The sequence below is a fragment of the Leucopleurus acutus genome (assembly GCF_964270905.1).
Source record: "Leucopleurus acutus genome assembly, chromosome: 13".
NCBI classification, from domain to species: Eukaryota; Metazoa; Chordata; class Mammalia; order Artiodactyla; family Delphinidae; genus Leucopleurus; species Leucopleurus acutus.
Window position 1 is genome coordinate 83,823,988 of NC_139155.1, and position 19,615 is coordinate 83,843,602.

The 19,615-nt window shown below is 52.9% G+C and overlaps 1 protein-coding gene across 2 annotated transcripts; it reads left to right on the forward strand.

Moving 5' to 3' along the window:
- Positions 1 to 4,332: 4,332 nt before the first annotated feature.
- KMT5A (lysine methyltransferase 5A) lies at positions 4,333 to 17,514 on the forward strand (the record flags this gene model as incomplete). 2 transcript variants are annotated; one of them, XM_082853705.1, is made up of 7 exons in its annotated part: positions 4,333 to 4,527; positions 6,018 to 6,174; positions 9,431 to 9,650; positions 10,040 to 10,127; positions 12,633 to 12,692; positions 14,307 to 14,497; positions 15,224 to 17,514. In XM_082853705.1, the coding sequence occupies 7 exons, from the start codon at positions 4,333 to 4,335 to the stop codon at positions 15,432 to 15,434; spliced, it is 1,122 nt and encodes a 373-aa protein (XP_082709831.1). In that variant the 3' UTR covers positions 15,435 to 17,514. The 2 variants fall into 2 exon arrangements, with proteins under 2 accessions (XP_082709831.1, XP_082709830.1); XM_082853704.1 differs by lacking the exon at positions 4,333 to 4,527 and adding an exon at positions 4,800 to 4,917.
- Positions 17,515 to 19,615: the final 2,101 nt, after the last annotated feature.

The window sequence follows — 19,615 nt, forward strand, 5'->3', positions numbered from 1 at the left end:
CCATATGTCAAAGCTGTTTGGAAACTAAAGCGCAGGGCACCTCCAGGGAATGGTTGTCATTGATACAAATGGGGGGAGGGCGAGGCTTCGCCTGCTTAAGGGCTCTCTCTTGTTAGGAAAGGAGGTGACCCCGAGGCGAGGGCGCAGATCGGTAACCTACATGGTGGGGAGCGCGTCGGAGTGGATCCCGCGGCAGGCGCCTTCCTTTCCCTCCCTACTCCCTGAGTCAGCTCTGCGCCGCCGGGGCGGGGACGGGCCCCGCTGGCCCACTTCGGGGTGAAACAGGTCCCCTGGCACCTCCCGGGGCGGCCCTTCGCGCCGCATCTGATGAGTACTCCTGCCCACGGGAGATGGCTTGGGTGGGTTTGTGCAGCCGCGAGGGAGGCGATGTCCCTGCCTGAAGTTCTTCGCAGTTAGTTGGCTGTCAGGACAGTAAGACCCACGTTATGCGGCAAAGTGATCTCCAACCGCTGGTCATTTCCAGCCGCTGTGTCTCCTTCATGCAAAAACTTTAGCATGATGGTTCACTTGAATTATTATTTAAAAGAACTAAGTTGAGGTTTTACATTTTTCTCAGCATTCTCCGGGTATTACATATTAGTAGGAATTTGCGTTAATGCAGTGAGCTCCCTGTGGCGATCATAATGAATAAAACAAGGGCTCAGTCAGCAAATATTTATTGGGCTTCTTTGTTTTCAGCCCCTGCACCCAGGTGCATCATTTATTTTCCCAGCATCCCTTTACGGTCTTTTGGGACAAGATTTACCTAGATTATGATTAAGAAATGAGGCATAGTGAACTTCATGTTAAAGAGCTTCGTAACCCAGTCCACACAGAAAAGTAAGATGCCTTAAATATTTTTCTTCAGAAAAGGGTTAAGCATCTAAAAGTATATTTAATAATATCTGACTAATTTATCTGACATATCTTAATAAAGCTGTGCTTCCCTGATTCATTTTTCCCATCACAGCAGCAAAATCATTTAAACTACCTGGTTTTTTTGTGTGTGTTTTTTTTTCAGTACGCGGGCCTCTCACTGTTGTGGCCTCTCCCGTTGCGGAGCACAGGCTCCGGACGCGCAGGCTCGGCGGCCATGGCTCACGGGCCTAGCCGCTCCACGGCATGTGGGATCTTCCCGGACCGGGGCACGAACCCGTGTCCCCTGCATCGGCAGGCGGACCCTCAACCACTGCGCCACCAGGGAAGCCCTAAACTACCTGTTTTAACAGTAGTGCATTAAAAAAAAAATAGCTTGCTTTAATTAATCTGTTGGGGGGAAACAAAGTGAACCACTTTGCCATTGAAATACTTGAATACTCAATATGGGCAAGTAATAATTACCATTGAGGGCCAGGTGCTTTATTATGTCAGTTAATCTTTACAAACTGTTACTTCCATTTTTCAGAGGTGGAAGCTGAAGTCCAAAGTCACTGTCCAGACTCTGGCCATTCTGTGTCTTTGTTTGTTCCGCTCTACCTCCCTTATTTAGCCAAAGTGAAGATGAGTGTACCCAGCTTCTACCATAACAGGTTACAAATCACCTTTGTAATGTACTGGTTAGTGATTCTCAGTGACTCACATGACCCCCCCCCCACCCCAATGAAGGGTCAGTCTTTTTCTTTTAGAAAAGAGGTCTTTGTTCCTAAGTTGTAGTTCACTTTGAGAGCCCTGCGGAGTCACATGAACAAAATGTTCAGATACTGGGTAACTCCTCTCTGGTTTTGAAGTTTTACAATCATGTAAATGTTTACAGCCTCAAGGATATTACTTTGGGCAGGATCCGTACATCTACTTTTCCCCATTTCTACTGCCACTGTCAGATGGCCTCATACTTGGTCTCCCTCTTCCCACTGTGACCATCTCCAATTTATCGTGCCTCAGCAGCTAGAGTGGTCCCCAAGAACACAGATATTTATCATGTGACTCTCACTACTCCTTCTGCCCCTAACCTCCCCTTTTGTTCTTAGGATCAAATCCACAGTCCTCACCCTGGCCTGTAAGGGGCCTACCCACCCCTCTGGCCTCAATGTGCTCCATCTCTGTCTGTGTTCATTGTTGCGTCTTTAGCACAGGGCCTGGAACACAGTAGGTAGTCAATAAATGCTTGTTGAATGGATGAATTGGTATTTTAGTGTCTGAGTTTGAGGAAAGCAATATACATTTTTTTATGCTGAAGTATCCTCATATCCATCAGTATCTCAGTCATGTGACCCTTAGGCAAGTGATTTATTTTCCCCAAGCCTCAATTTCTACATCTGTGAAATAGAATAGTACCTTCTCATAAATGGTTGGGAAGGTTAAATTAAATAATGCATTATTGTACGGCCTGACACAGTAAACATTCAGTAAGTGCAAGCTATTAGTATCATTGCTGTTGGATTCTATTTCTATGAGACCCTGGGCAACATTAAGAGTTTTTATTTCTGTGACTGGGTATATGTATTTGTTATGCACATATGAACACCTCATGCACAGACAAAACAAAGTGTTTTGAAACTTTACTGAAGGATTTGAACTAAATTTTCTAGCTACTAGAGCTGCAGAGTTGAGAGAAATGGGTGCTAGACTTGTATTTTAATGTATCCCCTGCATTTTGTGGGCTATGATGGAGAAAGCTATAGCCCTGAGTAGGTGTGTGTAGTGGGGGCGAGGGAGTTAAAATAGTATGAGAAATGGACAAGCTGATCTGAGCATCTGCTTCCTGCCTCCAGACCATGATTCCCATGATAGTTTGGCAACAAACTACAAACCTTCTCTGCCCTGCAGAGGTAACAGACACTGTTTCAGATGGCTCAACCTGGGTGTCAGAGTGTCACTTTAGAATCCTAACTCTGCATAGTCTCTTGGGTATTCAAGTGGGCAGACTAGCCTACTCCACTGGAGTCAGTGGTTGGATGGGTATGGCAGGGGTTCCCCAGCCCTGCTCTGAAGGATTCTAAAGCACGAGCTGATTTGGGAGGTGTTGTCCTGAGCAGTGTCTTGCCATTTAATCCACTGTCTTATCCCTTCTAAGGGGAGGCAGCTACTTAAAGTGACAGCCATTTGTTTATCTGTGGATGTCAAAGGTGCCCTGGGTACGTTATGGAATTCATAGTTCTTAGTTTTTATCCACGAGGATGCTGAGGCCTAGTCTGGGTAAGGGAGTTGGCTATGGTCACAAAGCACCTCTGGGGCAGATGCAGGGAGAGATACCCAATCTTTGCCTCTCAGGCCATAACCCAAGGCTAGATGCCCCGAGGTCTCTTGTTTGCATTATGACTTTGAACAAATACAAGGGACTCTTTTGGCCATGGGCCCTCAAACCCTAATGGCTACAGCACAGTGGTTCAGGGCAGTAAGGTATACTGGAACCCCTGCCTCCCAGGACATTTCCTCGGGGACAGGAGACTTGGGTGACTTGCTAAACCCTCTGCAACACCATTTGCTCCTGTATGTTTATTTCCTCACCTGTAACCTGGAAGTTAGTGGCCAGGAGTGTAGGGTCTGGTCTGTTGGCCTGGTAATCTATTTCTAGTTCTGAGAACTTGGCCAAGTTCCTCACTTCTCCGAGGTTGTTTTCCCTGTCTGTGGAAGAGAAAATAATGGTGTCTACCATCAAAGGGCTGTTGTGAGGTCTGAATGGCATAAGGTGTGCAAAAGAAGCACCCAGCAAACATACCGTTATAATTCCTGGCTCTATTTCCCCAGGGTCCGGACCGGTCAGGTGCAGACCGCCTGGGTTTGACACCTAACCTGATCGCTTTCTAGTTCTGTGGCTTTGGACAAGCCTCTGCACCTCCTTGGAAGCTCAGTATCCTCATCATAAACGGGTTAGCCACAGGACCTGGCCCCCAGGGGCTTGCCGGGAAGGTTAAATGCCCAGGAAAACACTCCGTGAGCACAGGCTCGGGCACACAAGAGGGCTCTCGCCTGTCGCGTTCACCGCTGCCGACTGCGCCTGGCACGGACGGGTCTCCCGAAATAGCCGTTGAGCCAGCGAGAGTAGGAGCCTGGCCGGCCGAGAGCCCGGGCTGTCATTATCATGTTTCACACCCCTTCCTCCCCGAGTGGCTGAGGACGCGCGAGAGGGGGCGCGCCCGAGTCGGGATTCCTCGCGGCCGCGGGGCCCGCCCTCCTTCGTTCCCTCCCCTTCTCCCTCCCTCGCTCCGGAGGAGCCTCGCAGCGCCGCCCCTGCCAGCCCCCTCCCCGGCCGGGAGCGGACGGTGGGTGGCGGCAGCGGCGAGCGGGCGGGCCGCGGAGGACGCGCCGCCAGCGCCTCCCTCCTTGCGTCCTCGGTCCCGGGCCGGCCGGGGCTGCCGCGGCGCGCGGGTGCCGGGCTCTGCCTCGCAGGCCATGGGGGAAGGGGGCGCCGTGGGGCGCCGCCGGCCCTTCCCCGGGGCGCCGCGGCGGCGCTGGTGGCGGCGGCAGCAGCAGCAGCAGCGGCAGCGGCAGCGCTGGTGGCCGGGCCGCGGCGGCGGCGGCGGCGGCGGCGGCGGCGGCGAGGGCGAGGGCGCGGGGCGCGCCGCCATGGGCCTGGCCGGGCTGCAGGTGGGTGTGTCGGGCCCGGCCGCGCGGGGGGCGGGCGGCGCGCGGGGCCCGGCCGGGCCGGGCGGCGGGAGGGCGACTTGGGCCCCGGCCTGGCCCCGCCGGCCGGCCCCGGCCTCCCGGCGGCGCGGGCGGCCCACCGCCGCCGGGCCCTCGGAACATGGCTGCGGCGGGAGGCGCCGCCGCGGCGCCCGGCCCGGGCGGCCCCGCTCCCCGCCCCGCCGCGCCCTGAGCGCCCCCTCCCCCGCTTCCCCCGGGTCCCCCTCTCCAGGCAGGAAGATGTCCAAGCCCCGCGCGGTGGAGGCGGCGGCGGCGGCGGCGGCGGTGGCAGCGACGGCCCCGGGCCCGGAGATGGTGGAGCGGAGGGGCCCGGGGAGGCCCCGCACCAACGGGGTAAGCAGGCACCCTCCCCGCACTCGCTCGGCGCGCCCCGAAGGGCCGTGCGGCCGGGCGCCCCTGCCGACCCCGCTCCAAGAGCACGTGGGCGCCCCCGCGGCCCTGGGGCGGGGGTGCGGGCGGGGCGCCCGGCCGGGCAGCTTCCTTTTCTGCTGCCTGCCTGGGAGTGGCGTCCACACCCGCTCCGCCATGACCCTAGCAGTGTTTGACCTCGTAAAAGTTTGTGTCTTTATGGCATTTCCAGGCCCCGAGACCCAGCCACCCCTGTGGTGGCCGCCTTCCCAGAGTGTGCGGGGCCTGCCCGGGGCCCTCAGGGAGGTCACAGGGTCTCGCTGACTTGGTGTTGAATGGCTCACCAGGCAGAAAGGCTCAGTAGGGTTTCTGGGAAGGCCCTCCTCCTGTCTGTGCTTACTCAGAGGAGAGGCCGCACACCCAGAGACACCAGCAGTGACCTGTCCGCCCCACTGGTCTGCCCACCGCAGTCGAGTAACCGCCCTAAATGCGACGGCTCTAGGCGTTTCTTCCTTTAGCTCTGCACCCCCCCAGTTAGCCCGAGAGAACTACCCCAACCGCAGCCCAGTCCCGCAGTCCGTGGAGGCTGCTGGGCTGCATGATTTGAGAGGGGCCAGGCTTGGGCACACAGAAGGCTCAGGCAGTAATGGCAGGTCCTGCCAGCTGACCTCAGGACTGAGAAGTGGTTGATCAGGTTCCCTGAGGCCTGCTTCTGTGCCAGAGTCCCTGCAGCTCCTGCCAGGGCAGTCGGTTCCTGCACTAGGCCAGCCCTTCCCATCCCGGCCTTGTTTACCCTGGTCCTTCTGACCTCCTTGCTACGGGTAGGTTGTCTCCTTCTTATATAGACCTTTGTGGACGGCTGGTTCTGCTGGCCAGATGTACCCCCTTAGCGAATGGAATTAGAGACGGACTTGGACCTGGGGGATTCTGAACTTTCCACTGCTCTGCTGGGGCTGGAGTAGCCCAGTTTTTGAGAGATGTTGTCTATTTTTTGTCTTTTGTATTCTGATTGCCCCCTTGGCTGCCTAAATCTTGTGGGATCTTCTTCTTCAAGCCTCTTTCAGAATATGCATTTGTCGTTTTAGGAGAATGTATTTACCGGGCAATCAAAGATCTATACCTACATGAGCCCGAACAAATGCTCTGGAATGCGTTCCCCCCTTCAGGAAGAGAACTCAGTTGCACATCACGAAGTCAAATGCCAGGGGAAGCCGTTAGCCGGAATCTACAGGAAACGCGACGGTAAGCCTCTGAAATGGCCCTGTTCTGACCATAGCTGGCCGGCTCGCATCCTGCAGAATAATGTAAATGTGCTAAATTTTTATCCAGCCTTTTCAAGCCAAAGTTCAAGAGGGTTGAACCATGTTTGGTCTTGCTGCTGGGAAACACAGACAAGGGGGAAAGAGCTGCCTGTTCCAGGGCGTGTGCCCTGTTGGTCTGACAGGTTCTCCCTGCTTTCACAAGAGTTAGCGTGTCCTTCAGGCTTGATTATCTTGCCAAGTTGCAACAATATGGCACCTGGCCTGTTGTTAGAGAGACTCACAGGTGCTAAAAGTACAGAAATTATGAGTCTAGGTTGTCCGGACCAGGCTCTTGCACTCCCGCTGAGTCGTGTGAACCTAAGGAACTGATTTCCTTCCCTTTTATGAGGTGGCCTTGACTTCAGTTCTAAAGTTTCTTTCTACTCAAGTGTTCAGTGCTAGTCTCTGGAGCATAATACTCTGGAATGAGATTTGGGGTTAAAATATTGAGCAAGAAAATTAATGGTTATTGAAAATTCTGTCTGGCCCTGCAAAACACGCTGAGACCTCTTACACATCTTGTTCTAACCCAAATATTCCCTTTTAAAGCTGAGGGCGGGGCAGGGGCGCCGGTGCACGTGAGCTTTCCCCAATTCACCGTGCTCCCTTCTGATTAAACCTTGCCTTAGAGAAGCAAAACTCTGGCTATCAGCAGCTCCGTACCAGGAAGCTTTGTATTCGTTAACAGAAAGTGCCGTAAGGGATGGGGTGGCCCAACCTCTGGGCCAGATCGGAGGCCCCGTAAGGGATGGGGTGGCCCAACCTCTGGGCCAGATCTGAGACCCCGTAAGGGATGGGGTAGCCCAACCTCTGGGCCAGATCTGAGACCCCGTAAGGGATGGGGAAGCCCAACCTCTGGACCAGATCGGAGGCCCCGTAAGGGATGGGGTGGCCCAACCTCTGGGCCAGATCTGAGACCCAGGGGCAGGAGCCGGCCCTCTGCCTGATTCCCCCTGGGACATAGGGTGATGTTACTTCATATGACTTAAAGGTTCCAATCCTAGCTCTGCCATTGATCAAAGGAAGGGATGTGGGCAATTTGCTACTCTTTTCTGAGCCTCCGTTCTCTCTGTACAGTGGGAGAGAGAGGAGTCCTACAGGACCATTCTGAAGGTCAGTTAAAGAGCAGGTGCAGATGGGCTTTGTGAGGGAATTCCCTGGTGGCCCAGTAGTTAGGACTCGGCTCTTTCACTGCCCTGGACCCCAGGTTCAGTCCCCGTTCGGGGGAATTAAGATCTCAAAAGCTGTGCAGTGCGGCCAAAAAAAAGGAGTGGGGGGCGGCTTTGTGAGCGCTCCATACGTCAGCCTGGGCTGCAAGCATCACGGCCTGCCCCTCCCCGCAGTTCAGCGTAGGCAGCACTCAGAATAGCACTCACCACACTGGGTTGGGGAAGGGGCTCTTTTGAGATGGCACTCAGCCAGTCTCACGTGCCCTCTGGAACGGGGCAGGATGTAGATTGTCCTAAATGGGGACACGGGGCACAAGCTAGCTGATTAGACTCGTAGTGTTATTACGTGGCGACAGTCAGAATTGGGGGCTGGAGGAACATTGGAGGAGACCCCAAGGTCCAGGTTCTTGTCCATGATTCTACACCCTTTTCCTGCCTTGATGCAGACTCAACATGACTGCTGATGTTCACGAGCACCACCCACTTGTAGGGTTACGCCTGACGCCTTACCTCCACCCAGGAGGGCGTACAAGGAGCCAGAATGGTCTGGATGGGTGCTGATGTATTTATTTTTCTCTTTTGTTTATTGAGATATAATTTTGATATCCTGAAGTTCACCATTTTAAAGGGTACGATTCAGTGGTTTTTAGCATATTCACAGATATGTGCGACTATCACCTCTGTTAAACTCCAGTACATTTTCATCACCCCAAAAAGAAAACCTGTACCTATTCACAGTCGCTCCCCATTCCTCCCTTCCCCCAGCCCCAGGCAGCCCCTAATTTATATCCCGTCTCTATGGATTTGCCTATTCCGGACATTTCATATAAATGGAATCATCTAATACGTGGCCTTTTGTGTCTGGCCTCTTTGACTCATTATAATGTTTTCAGGGTTCATCCATGTTGTAGCCTGTGTCAGTACTTCGTTCCTTTCTGTGGCTGAATAATATTCCATCCTGCAGATGTACCACATTTTCTTGACCCATTCATCATTTGATGGACGTTCGGGTTGTTTCCATTTTTTGACTATTAATAAGCTGCTGCAGACGTTCATATACAGGTTTTTGTGTAGACATCTGCTTTTAATTCTCTTGATAGATTCCTAGAACTAGAATTGCTGGGTCATATGGTAACTCTATGTTTAACATTTTGGAGAACTGCCAAATTCTTTTCCAAAGTGACTGCACCATCTTACATTCCCACCAGCAATGTATTATTTAATTATCTGTTAAAAGTAAAATCTCTTTTGAAAAAAAATAGTCCAACACTGGTGCTCCACAACTATTTTTAGTAACAAGTCATTGGCGACGTCCCTCAACAACACACTGACTGGTGTCGGGGCACCGTGCTGGGAACCACTGTGAACACTGGGCTTCGACCCTGTTAGAACAGGGAATTTAAAAAAAAAAGAAAAAGAAAACGAGTCTGAAATGAATCACTCCAGGCAGCTAGCTCTTGGGGAAGAGGTCTTTGCTGGGGAGAGGTTCTGCTTTATTGCCTTACTCCTGTCCACCAACACTGGCCCACCCTTTAGGAATTTAGCTTTTTTCCCTGGGGTCTGCAGCCCATTTCCTGAAAAGCCATTGGTCGAGCCCTCACGCCAGTGTTGCTGGCTGTGGTGCTTCTGCTTCAAGGGCTCTTTGCCTCAAGATGCAGAAGGCCCGATGTGTTGATTAATTAGATGAGAGGGATCCACTCACAATGTATATGTTGACTCATCATGGTATAACATTTCAAATATCTTATAATTGTATTTCTCAATTATACGTCAACAAAGCTAGAAAAAGAAAAAAAAGATGCAGAAGACCAAAAGCTGCACCCAGTGTCTGGGTCAAAAAGTAAAGCCAGACGCTTTGCCCAACATACTGGTTAGTGGACACCAGGCTTAACAGCCCAAGGGCACGGCTGCCCAACACGCCCCATCCCTCTCTTCTCTCCAAGCCTGTCTTAGCATGCGGCTGAGGGCTGGAAAGTGGGAGCCGGTGGGTCCAGAGTCAGCCTGTCTCCCCCCACCCTCTGCCCACAGAGAAAAGAAACTCTGGGAATGCAATACGAAGCTCCATGAAGGCCGAGGAACAGAAGATCAAAGACGCCAGGAGAGGTCCCCTGGCCCCTTTTCCAAACCAAAAATCTGAAGCAACAGAACCTCCCAAAACCCCGACCTCGTCTTGTGATTCTCCCAATGCAGCTGCCGCCAAGCAAGCCCTGAAAAAGCCCGTCAGGGCCAAACAGGCTCCCAGGAAAAAGTAAGCGCCCCCTGGAGGCCACCCCTAACACAGGGCAGCCTGCCCAGTGCCGGCAGGGGTGAGGCCGCCCACCCTCTCAGCCCCTTGAGCCGTCAAGGCTCAGATTCCTGAGTCGCCACCGGGGACACCACTGTTTGTCAGCATCTTGGTCTGTCACGGGTCCAGAGCTCAGGAGCCCGCTCCCCGCCGAGAGTAGGCAGCCTGTCTTTGACACTCTCTCTGAGGCCCCCGTGGGCAGGTGAGCCTGAGTGACCCTGGGCCACGGTGGACAGAGGTGTTGAAGTGACATGGCTTCCAAGGAGCCTGCTGCTCAGGGGTTGTGTGCCTCCTGGACGTGAATGCGGTCTCGGTGCTAATACTTGTTTTCTCCTCTTCCTTTCTCACCCTAGAGCTCAAGGAAAAACGCAGCAGAATCGTAAGCTCACAGATTTCTACCCTGTTCGAAGGAGCTCCAGGAAGAGCAAAGCTGAGCTGCAGGTAGAGTCCCGTGGTTTTGATTCCGGCTCTCGGAAGGGGCAGGGCATCCCAGTGGGCGGTGCTTGCCGTGCACAGCCTGAGCTCGCTTTGTATCATCTTGGGACAAGTCTCTTGGCCTCCATGGCCTCGATATTCTCCTTGGTCTAGTGGGGGCCGTCATAACTCTCTGGGTCACCATGAAGCTTAGTTACGATGCCTCTGTGAAGGAGCCTTGTCGCCTGTAGCACGTGGCCTGGAAAGTCAGGACTTACCATGAAAGTGGCTTTGGCAGGGCCGTTGGAGCCTAGGAACATGAAGGCTGCATGCTCTTGGGAGGCTTGTTTTTCTGCTGTCCAGAAGTTTCATGTCTCGAGGTGGTGAAGAGCAGTGGCTTGGGAACCACTTCCTGGTCGTATGACGTCGGGCCAGTTACTTAACCGCTCTGTGCCTCTCTGTCCTGTCTGTAAAATGGGATAATAAAGTAGTACCGTGTGCGGTTGTTGGGAGGGCTGCATTCTTAAGTTAATGCACGTAGAACACTTAGAACCATGCCTGGTATGCACTGAGCACCTGTTAACTATTGTCACTTGATTCCCCCGTGTTGTCCCTTCCCGGGGCCCCTCTCTGCTCTTTCCCACCCAGCCACTGTCCCTCAGAACGTGCGAAAACCAGGCAGGAAGGCTGACTGGGCTGTGAGGCCCCTGCCTGCCGTGTTTGCAGAGTGCTGAGCTGTGCACAGGCGATCAATATTTGATGCAGTGAGGTGTGGTTATTGCCTTTCTGTTAGGGAAACCCAGGGTGTGGCTGGGCCCTGCAGCCCCCGGCTGCTTCTGTCCACCCTCCCACCCTGGGAGCGGCAGAATAACCCGCAGGCTTGGGAGTAGCGCTCAGGATTGCCCCCCATGAGGGAGGTGGGGGCCTGGCCTTTCAACCGGAACAGACCCCTTCAGCCTTTTGATGTGAGAGCTGTGGCTGTACAGATGGTGATCTAGCCTCTCTCCGCCCCCCCACCTCTGAACTGGCAGGACTTCCTTTAAAAAGGGGGGGAGGTCCATCTTTCCCCCTAGAGAGAAGCTTTGGCTTTATTTCCTTAGAAAGGCAGCGTCTTTCAGCCAAGAACAAGCTGTTGCAAGCTGTTTGCCTGCAGCGGGAGGCAGTGTGAGGTCATCGTAGAGACGGCACTGCAGAGGGCGAGGCGGTGCCCAGCCCCGCTCAGAGCCGCCGCGCCCGCACGGGGAGGCTGGGGCTCCACCAGGCGCCGCTCTGGGCTGTGGGGCGGGGCGGGCAGCTGAGTTGGCCTTTTTAATTAAAAACAACAACAACGGGGCTCTCTGTCGGGGCAGTGGAGGCTGCAGTAGGGTGCGCCGCAGGTCTGCCGGACCCTGCAGCAGGCGGGCGGCAAGCAGCAGGCGGCACAGTAAAGCTCACGCTGTCCCTGGACGCAGAGCCAGTGGCGAGGGAGAGACACGCTGTGCCCGCCGCCGTTTGTGTTGGCTCTGCCGCGCGCGCACCGCGGCCAGGTGGTTGCCGGCCAGGACGGCGAGGCAGCTGTCGGCCGGGCTGCTGGGCTGCGGCTGCCAGGGCGGCGGCAGCTCTTGACCGCAAAGTGAAGCCCGAGGGCGGGGCAGCTGGGCCTCGTCTCAGGGGTGAGGTCAGGCCTGACCTGCCTGCCCTCCGGGGCCGGCAGAAACTGAGGCCCGGGGCTGGGTGTGGGCAGCAGGGGTGAGACGGACAAAGAGCTCCGCAGACAACACCTTGCTCCCTTCCCGCCCACTCAGGCCCTGGGCCCCCCGTGGGCTGCTGCCGGAATCCTCTTTAGGACGCTCAGAGCTGGTTGTTCACATGCCCCAAACCCCCGAGCCTCCAGAGTGAAACTCAGGGCCGTGCATTCAGGGCCTCCACGGCCCCGGCTCTCCTCAGCTTGTCTCCTCTGCCTTGTTCTGTCACGGCAGGAAAGTCCCCCGTCGCCTATCTCAGTTCTCCCACGATTACTCCCATTTACCTCTGCACACTTGTAACTGATTCATCATTTAACAAGGTAGCTGTGTGTGTGCACGTGGGGTGGCGGGGGGCCGTTGTTGCTTTGAGGGCTTACTGTGTGCCAGGCACTGTTCTAGGCCAGAAGATTCCGCAGTGAGCAGGCGGTGGGCACACGCACCCCGTCTAAAGGGCACAGCCTCTAAACAGCCCTGGCTGCTGTCATATGAAGTCAGAGTCCTGATTTTTAAATGTCAGCAATTTCGCTATTTTCTAGAAGTCTGCATGGGCCAAACAGAACATAGCCACAAGCCTGATTCTGCCCTTGGGGCCACCACTGTCTTCCTCTTGGCCTCTTTAAACCCCGGGTGGCGACGGTCCGCCTCAGACGGGCATTGAAGAAAGGATGGGGGCTTGGGGGCTTGGGCATCCTTTGGGACCAGTGCCCTGGAGGCCAACTGCAAGTGACCTGCGGGCGGCCGGGGCTCCTGGAATGGCCTCGGAGAGAATGCTGACGCACGTCTCATTTTTTCTTTCCTCGCCACCCAGTCTGAAGAAAGGAAAAGAATAGACGAATTGATTGAAAGTGGGAAAGAAGAAGGAATGAAGGTAAGGGGCCGCAGGGCCCACTCGTGGAAGTTAAGGCTGTGAAGTCGCACCTGCCCTGGTGCAGAGGCTCACATAGGAGCTGCACTGCTTCAACCCTCTGATGGTCACTGTGACCAGGCGGGCTGTTACAGGTTGTCCAGGGACCAAATGCTAAAAGTATCGTTAAAGGGAAGGCCTCACGAAGGAAACATGAGATGTTACCCTGAGGAAACTTTTTAAAAATTATGTTGAAATACATGCAACATAAAATTTACCATTGTAACCATTTTTAAGTGTACAGTTAAGTACATCCTACAGTCACAGTTGTGCGATCATCATCTCTGTCTAGTTCCAGAACTTTTTCATCCTCCCAGACGGAAACCCCGAACCCATCTGCACTCACTCGCGTTTCCTGCCCTCAGCCCCTGACAGCTACCAGTCTGCTTGCTGTCTCTGTGGGTTTGCCTGTTCTGCACACTTCATACAAATGGAATCATAGAATGTGTAGCCTGTTTTATCTGGCTTCTTTCATTTAGCATGATGCATAGGGAAACTTTCAAAAGGACAAACTGATCAGATTTTTCTAGACTGTTTCCTGGGAAATGGCAATGCCCAGGAGATTTGCTTTTCTCTTTGTATATTTCAGACACACTGGGTGGATGAGAGGGGAGCAAGTCTCCATAGTGGTGGCCAGATGGCCCTGGACTAGGACCCAGGGGTTGGAAAGCTTCAGTTTCTACCCACCATTGAGGGGGATCTGAAATTTTTTTTTTTTTTTTTGCCCACACTGCACGGCTTGTGGGATCTTAGTTCCCTGACCAGGGATCGAACCTGTGCCCCGTGCATTGGAAGCTCAGAGTCCTAATCACTGGACCGCCAGGGAATCCCCTGGGGCAGGGGCCCCCAACCCCTGGGCTGCATGACCAATACCGGTCCCTGGCCTGTTAGGAGCCGGGCCGCACAGCAGGAGGTGAGCAGCAGGCGGGCGGGCGAAGCCACATCCCCGCTACCCATCGCTCGCATCACCTCCTGAACGTCCCCACCCCCGTCCATGGAAAAATTCTCTTCCACGAAACCGGTCCCCGGTGCCAAAAAGGATGGGGACCGCTGCCCTAGGGGGATCTGAATTTAAGTCTGGACCCCTCAAGCAATCACCCTCCATCTCCATAAAATGGAGTGAGGAGAAACCCAGGAGGGTTAATTATGGGATAAAGGAGAGACTCAGAACACTGGGTCCTGCTACTCCCCCGAAGAGGCCAGGACGTGGATTTGAGTCTGTGCTACACGGCTTCCTAGCTTTGTGGCCATGGACACAACTGCCTCTCTAATCCCGTTTTCTCACCTGCAAAATGGGGCAGCACCCACCTAGCGGATCTCTCAGGATCTGGCGTAACAAGGCTCTGCAGATGGGCACAAGGGAACTCGGGGGTGATGGATTGTGGCAATAGTTGCACAACTGTATATGTTGACTAATACCCATCAGACTGTACATGTGAAATGAGTGAATTTTATGGCCTGCCGCAGTAAAGCTGTTCCAAGAACGCGGTGCAAGCCTCCCGCCCCCGGAAGCCGGCGCTGCACTGTGGCGTTTGTTGCTGTTATGAACCAACCCTCCCTCTTGGCACCACCCAACAGATTGACCTCATTGACGGCAAAGGCAGGGGCGTGATTGCCACCAAGCAGTTCTCCCGGGGCGAGTTTGTGGTGGAATACCACGGGGACCTCATCGAGATCACCGACGCCAAGAAGCGGGAGGCTCTGTACGCGCAAGACCCCTCCACGGGCTGCTACATGTACTATTTTCAGTATCTGAGCAAAACCTACTGGTAAGTCCCCTAGTGCTTCGAGTGGCTCTTCCCCGCCCCGGCAGAGGTCCAGCCAGAGGGCCACCGAGGGCATCCTGACTCTCCTGCAACAGCTTCTTGTTTAGTTCTTGCTACCTTTTTTCAAAGCTGTGATGCAGCTCCCCCACTCCCCCACTTCCCATGTTTAATTTTGGGGATCGGAGTGGTTCTGGATGCCGTCTCGTGGGACAAGACGTAGACCGGTCTCATGAAAACCTGTGTAGGGGCTCACCTGGCTTCTCCTCTGGGACCCGTGGCCAGAACAGCTCTGGGAATTGCTGACTTCTCTGTCCCCAGTGTGGCAGTGTCATTGATTGCTTTTTCTTTAATAGACTGTACTTTTTAGAGCAGTTTTAGGTTCCCGGCAAAACTGAGTGGAAAGTACAGAGCGTTCCCATGTACTGCCTGCCTCCACACCCGCACGGCCTCCCCCCACTGTCAACATAGTTGATTTTTATTCACTTACTTATTATGCAGAACTTCCACAAAGAGCCTTTTGCATTCCCGTCTAGGCCTGCCCCCTGCCTCGGATCCCCCACACCGAGCGCCTCTCTGGGCTCGTAAAGATATTTTTTTTGAGTTACTTTGCTTTCCCAAAAACGTGGCCCTAAATAACCGTCCCACCAGAGCTGAGAGCAAGCATGACTCTGACTGGGTTCAGAACCCTCTTTATCAATTTAATCCTCTGCTGCCCTCCCTCCCCACCAGCGTGGATGCAACCAGAGAGACAAATCGCCTGGGAAGACTGATCAACCACAGTAAATGTGGGAACTGCCAAACCAAACTGCACGACATCGACGGCGTGCCTCACCTCATCCTCATTGCCTCTCGCGACATCGAGGCTGGGGAGGAGCTCCTGTATGACTATGGGGACCGCAGCCGGGCTTCCATCGAAGCCCACCCCTGGCTGAAGCATTAACCCCACGGCCCCGCCCCTCCCCTCTCCCTTCTTCAATGGACAAAGTGCCCTCAAAGGGAATTGACTTTTTTTTTTTTTTTACACATTTAATCTTAGCAGATTCCTTCAGATGTTTTTAAAGAAGTATATTAAGATGCCTTTTCACTGTAGTATTTAAATATCTGTTACAGGTTTCCAAGGTGGACTTGAACAGATGGCCTTATATTACCAAAACTTTTATATTCTGGTTGTTTTTGTACCTTTTTTGCATACAAGTCAAACGTTTGTGCTTCCCGTGCATGCAGTCAAAGACTCAGCACAGGTTTTAGAGGAAAGAGTCGAACACGAACTAGGAAGCTGGGCGATGCGCCTTCGTCCACCCGAGGAGCTGGGACTCTCTCCCCTCCTCAGCCCTGACGTCCCAGTGCCAGGCGGGCGCGAGGAAGAGCTGCCTCCCCACGGCCTGGACGGGATGTTCCCAAGCTCTTGTTTTCCTGACATCTCGACAGGCGCACATGGAAGTGTATGAATATTTTTTAAAGAGGTTTCACAGTAAGATAGTCTTCCCCTCTGCTTTCTCGAAAGCTTACTGACCCGGTGGCTCACGGGCCGGGCCTAGATTTACTCTTCCACGGGCTGCCGCTTCTCTGGGCACCTCGAAGCATCAGGGCGGGGAATCAAAGCAGATGTGGGCAGGAACAAGCACTGCTTACCTAGCCCTGCCGGGCAGGGGTTCCCGAAACTGGGTTAATTTCTTTATAGAAATGTGAACACTGAGCTTATTTTAAAAAAAATAATAAAAATCAAAAAACAAAAAAGAAAAAAAAGAAACCACAGAAGACAACTTACATGTATATAGGTCTTGAAGTGAGTGACGTGGCTGCGTTTTTGTTTGGGTTTTTTTTTTTAGTTTGGCTTTTTTTCTGCCCCTTGGTTTTGTTTCTGTAGAAGAGATTTGAGATGGTACACTATTCTAATCAAAAATAAAGTTTTGTAGTGCGACCAGAAATTACTTACCCAATTCCCCACCTCCCCACCCCCGCCCCAACCTGATTCTGCTGGGTTGAAAGTTCCAGACCTGCTGTCAAGGCTTTTGTTTGTCAGACCCCCTGGTGTCCTTCCTGTGAAGATGCAGCCGTGAACCAAAGGGTGAGCCTACAAGCCCCGAAATGCAGGGTCCCCAGCCCAGCTGCTGGAGTGCAGGGGAGCGGGCGGGCCCAGCGGCCCAGGGATCACGGCTAAGGGTAAAGTTTTCACCTCGACTGTGACAGCAGGAAGAGCAGCAGGTAGCTTCCTCCCAAAGGGAAACCGATTCCCACTTTCTGTTAACCTGTAGTTCAGGGGCCTGGGGCTCTGGAGCCGTGACGTGGGGTCTCCTGGCCCCCTGCTCCCAGGTAAATGTGAATGGAGACAGGCATGAGAGCCTGTCCTCAGCTTCAGTGCCCCTGTCCCGGTCTCACGACGGTGCTACCTAAGAAAGTCTTCCCCCCACCCCACACTTGCCTGGTCAGTGGTCAGTGAATTGGAGGAGGATCTGATGGGAGTGTGTAAATGTGAGATAAAATGTCTTGGTTGTACCTGTTTGTGGTTTAGCTTTGTATTTAAAAAAAAAAAAAGGAAATAAACTTGAAAATTATTTGTCATCATAAAAATGAAATGAAAATTAAAATATTTATTGCCAGGCGAGGCTACGTGTGTCATTCTGGTTTTTTGTGTTTTTTGCTTGTTTTTTACAAGGCAGAGGCAGAGGCAGAAGAAAGGTTGCATTTTTTTGGTTTGGTTTTGTTTTTTGTTTCGGCCACACTGCACGGCTTGTGGGATCTTAGTTCCCCAACCAGGGATTGAACCCTGGCCCTCGGCAGTGAGAGCACGGAGTCCTAACCGCTGGACTGCCAGGGAATTCCCGTTTTATTTTACAAAGGGCCACGCACCAGTGTGAATCAGTTTTGGTGACTGTCCTCCTAGGGGACAGTCTCTTCGTTTTTATCATGGGGGGGGGCCAGAGGTTGCTTGTGGAGATTAAAAGTTAAACATGTTGCCCCCTTAGAACAATGCCTGGCAAGTAGCATACGTTTTAGCTGTTGTAACTGTCATTGTTGTTTCTAACGTGCTAGAGTTGATTCTCAGGCGTCTCAATGGTGCTGGAAGTCGTCGTGTCCCCCGCCCCGTGGCCAGCCCAGATCGCCATCCCCACTGCACACGCCACCACCCGCCCCGAGAGGCTTAGTTCCCTCAGCCCCAGGCACTAGAGGCAGGTTGGGATGGTGGGTAGAGTCCTTGGTTTACAGGTGGAAGAGCCATTCCCGGCATCGATCGGCTCTAAGCATTTGTCAGCTGTCACCCTGAACAAATCACTTACCCTCTGAAATTTGTCCATCAGGTTCAGAACAGCCTCTGCCCACCTGCCTTGCAGGGGTTTCCGCAGGATTCAGTCGTCACGTATTACTGCCTCCTCACGTTGGAGGGGAAGTGTGGCCTGGTGGCCAAGTGTTCGGCCCTGGAACAGAACCTCAGGTTCCAGCCACTTAGCAGCTGTGTAACCTTGGGCGGGTTACCTAACTGCCCTGCGTGCCACTTTCCTCCCCCGTGACATGAAGATGACACTGGTGCTTGTGTCGGGGTGATGGTGAGGATTGGATGACTTTGAGACATAAAAAGTACTTGCACATAGGTGATCCTCAGTAATCAATGTTAGCTGTTATTAGGATGAAAATTTTGGGTGGTTTTCTATCATTCCCTGTTTACAAGTGCCCAGGACTGATAGATACTGCCTCTAAGCCTGCTCCTCCTGGGGCTGGGTTTGGAGTTGGAAGCCTGCAGTGTGGGAGCGGCCGTGTCTCTGCTGTCTGTGGTCACACTGGGCCCGGCTCCAAGAACTTAGCTTCTGGCGCTCCAACGGCCACACCCCAGCGTCTGCGGTTCTGAAGTCAGGATGCTTGGGTTCGTTTCCCAAGTCAGCTCTCACCTCCAAGGTGCAGAAATCCTCCTCCCTCCCTGCTGTTAAGAGGGCAGCAACCAGTCAGGGTTGCAGCGTTACAGGAATCAGGACCCCCCCGATCTAAGATGCTGCTGAGATGGCATTCTGGATCAGACATTTGAACACTGCCGACTCTTCTTGGGAGGCAGAGTGGTCTTGGCCTTGGCACCTGGGTTCAAGTCCCACTTTTATCACTTTCCAGCTGGGGCCTTAGACAAGCCCCTTAGCCCCACTGTGCTGGCACGTGTTTGGGTGAACCACGGGAATAATAATAATGCCCATCCCATAGGGATAAGGTGAGGCAACATATATAGGTGTGGGCAAGGCATATAGTAAATTGCACTCATTATTAATATTTGCACTTTTTGGAGAATCAGGGTACATAGAGCGTCACAGATAAGAACCGAGGCCTTAGAATCAGGCCTCCGTGTGCATTCTGGGCAGTAACTTCCAAGCTACGTGACCTCGTGTGAAGTACTCTAACCTCTTGGGGTCTTGGTTTCCAAATCTGTAAACTGGACGATTAGTATTAGTCCCCATCTCCTCAGATGTTATAGGAATAAATGAGATAATCCAGGCAGCAGGGAAACACGTTCAGTAAGCCAGTGTTATTCACTAAGAAGACAGGCTCATAGGGTGAGTTCAGCAGGCTCATTAGTTTCTTTGCAAAGTATAGTCTCCCGCTATCTACAGACCGTATTTCATTGATTCCTAAATGCACTTGTTTTTTCCACATTTTAACTGAAATCAGGATGAGCCTTAAAATCCATAGCATCTTAATGTTATGATTTGTAGCATTTTTCCTGTCATAGCAACACACAAAATAATGGTGCCTCACTTAGATTCAACGAGATGTATGTGCACCATATATATATATGTATGTAGGTATACATACGTTATATGTGTATATATACGTGTGTGTGTGTGTGTGTGTGTATTTGACTCTTGAACAATGCAGGGAGTTATGGACACCCACCCTCTCCACAGTCGAAAAATCCGCATACAGCTTATAGTCAGCCCTCCATATTCGAGTTTCCTCTGTATACGCAGATTCAACCAAGTGCAGGTCGTGCAGTACTACAGTGCTTACTATTGAAAAAGGATCTGTGTGTGAGTGGACCTTCGCAGTTCAATCTGTGTTATTCAAGGGTCAACTGTATACAGTTCACAGATTTGGAAACCAAGACTCCAAAAAGCTGAGGTAACTTACACAAGGTCACGTAAC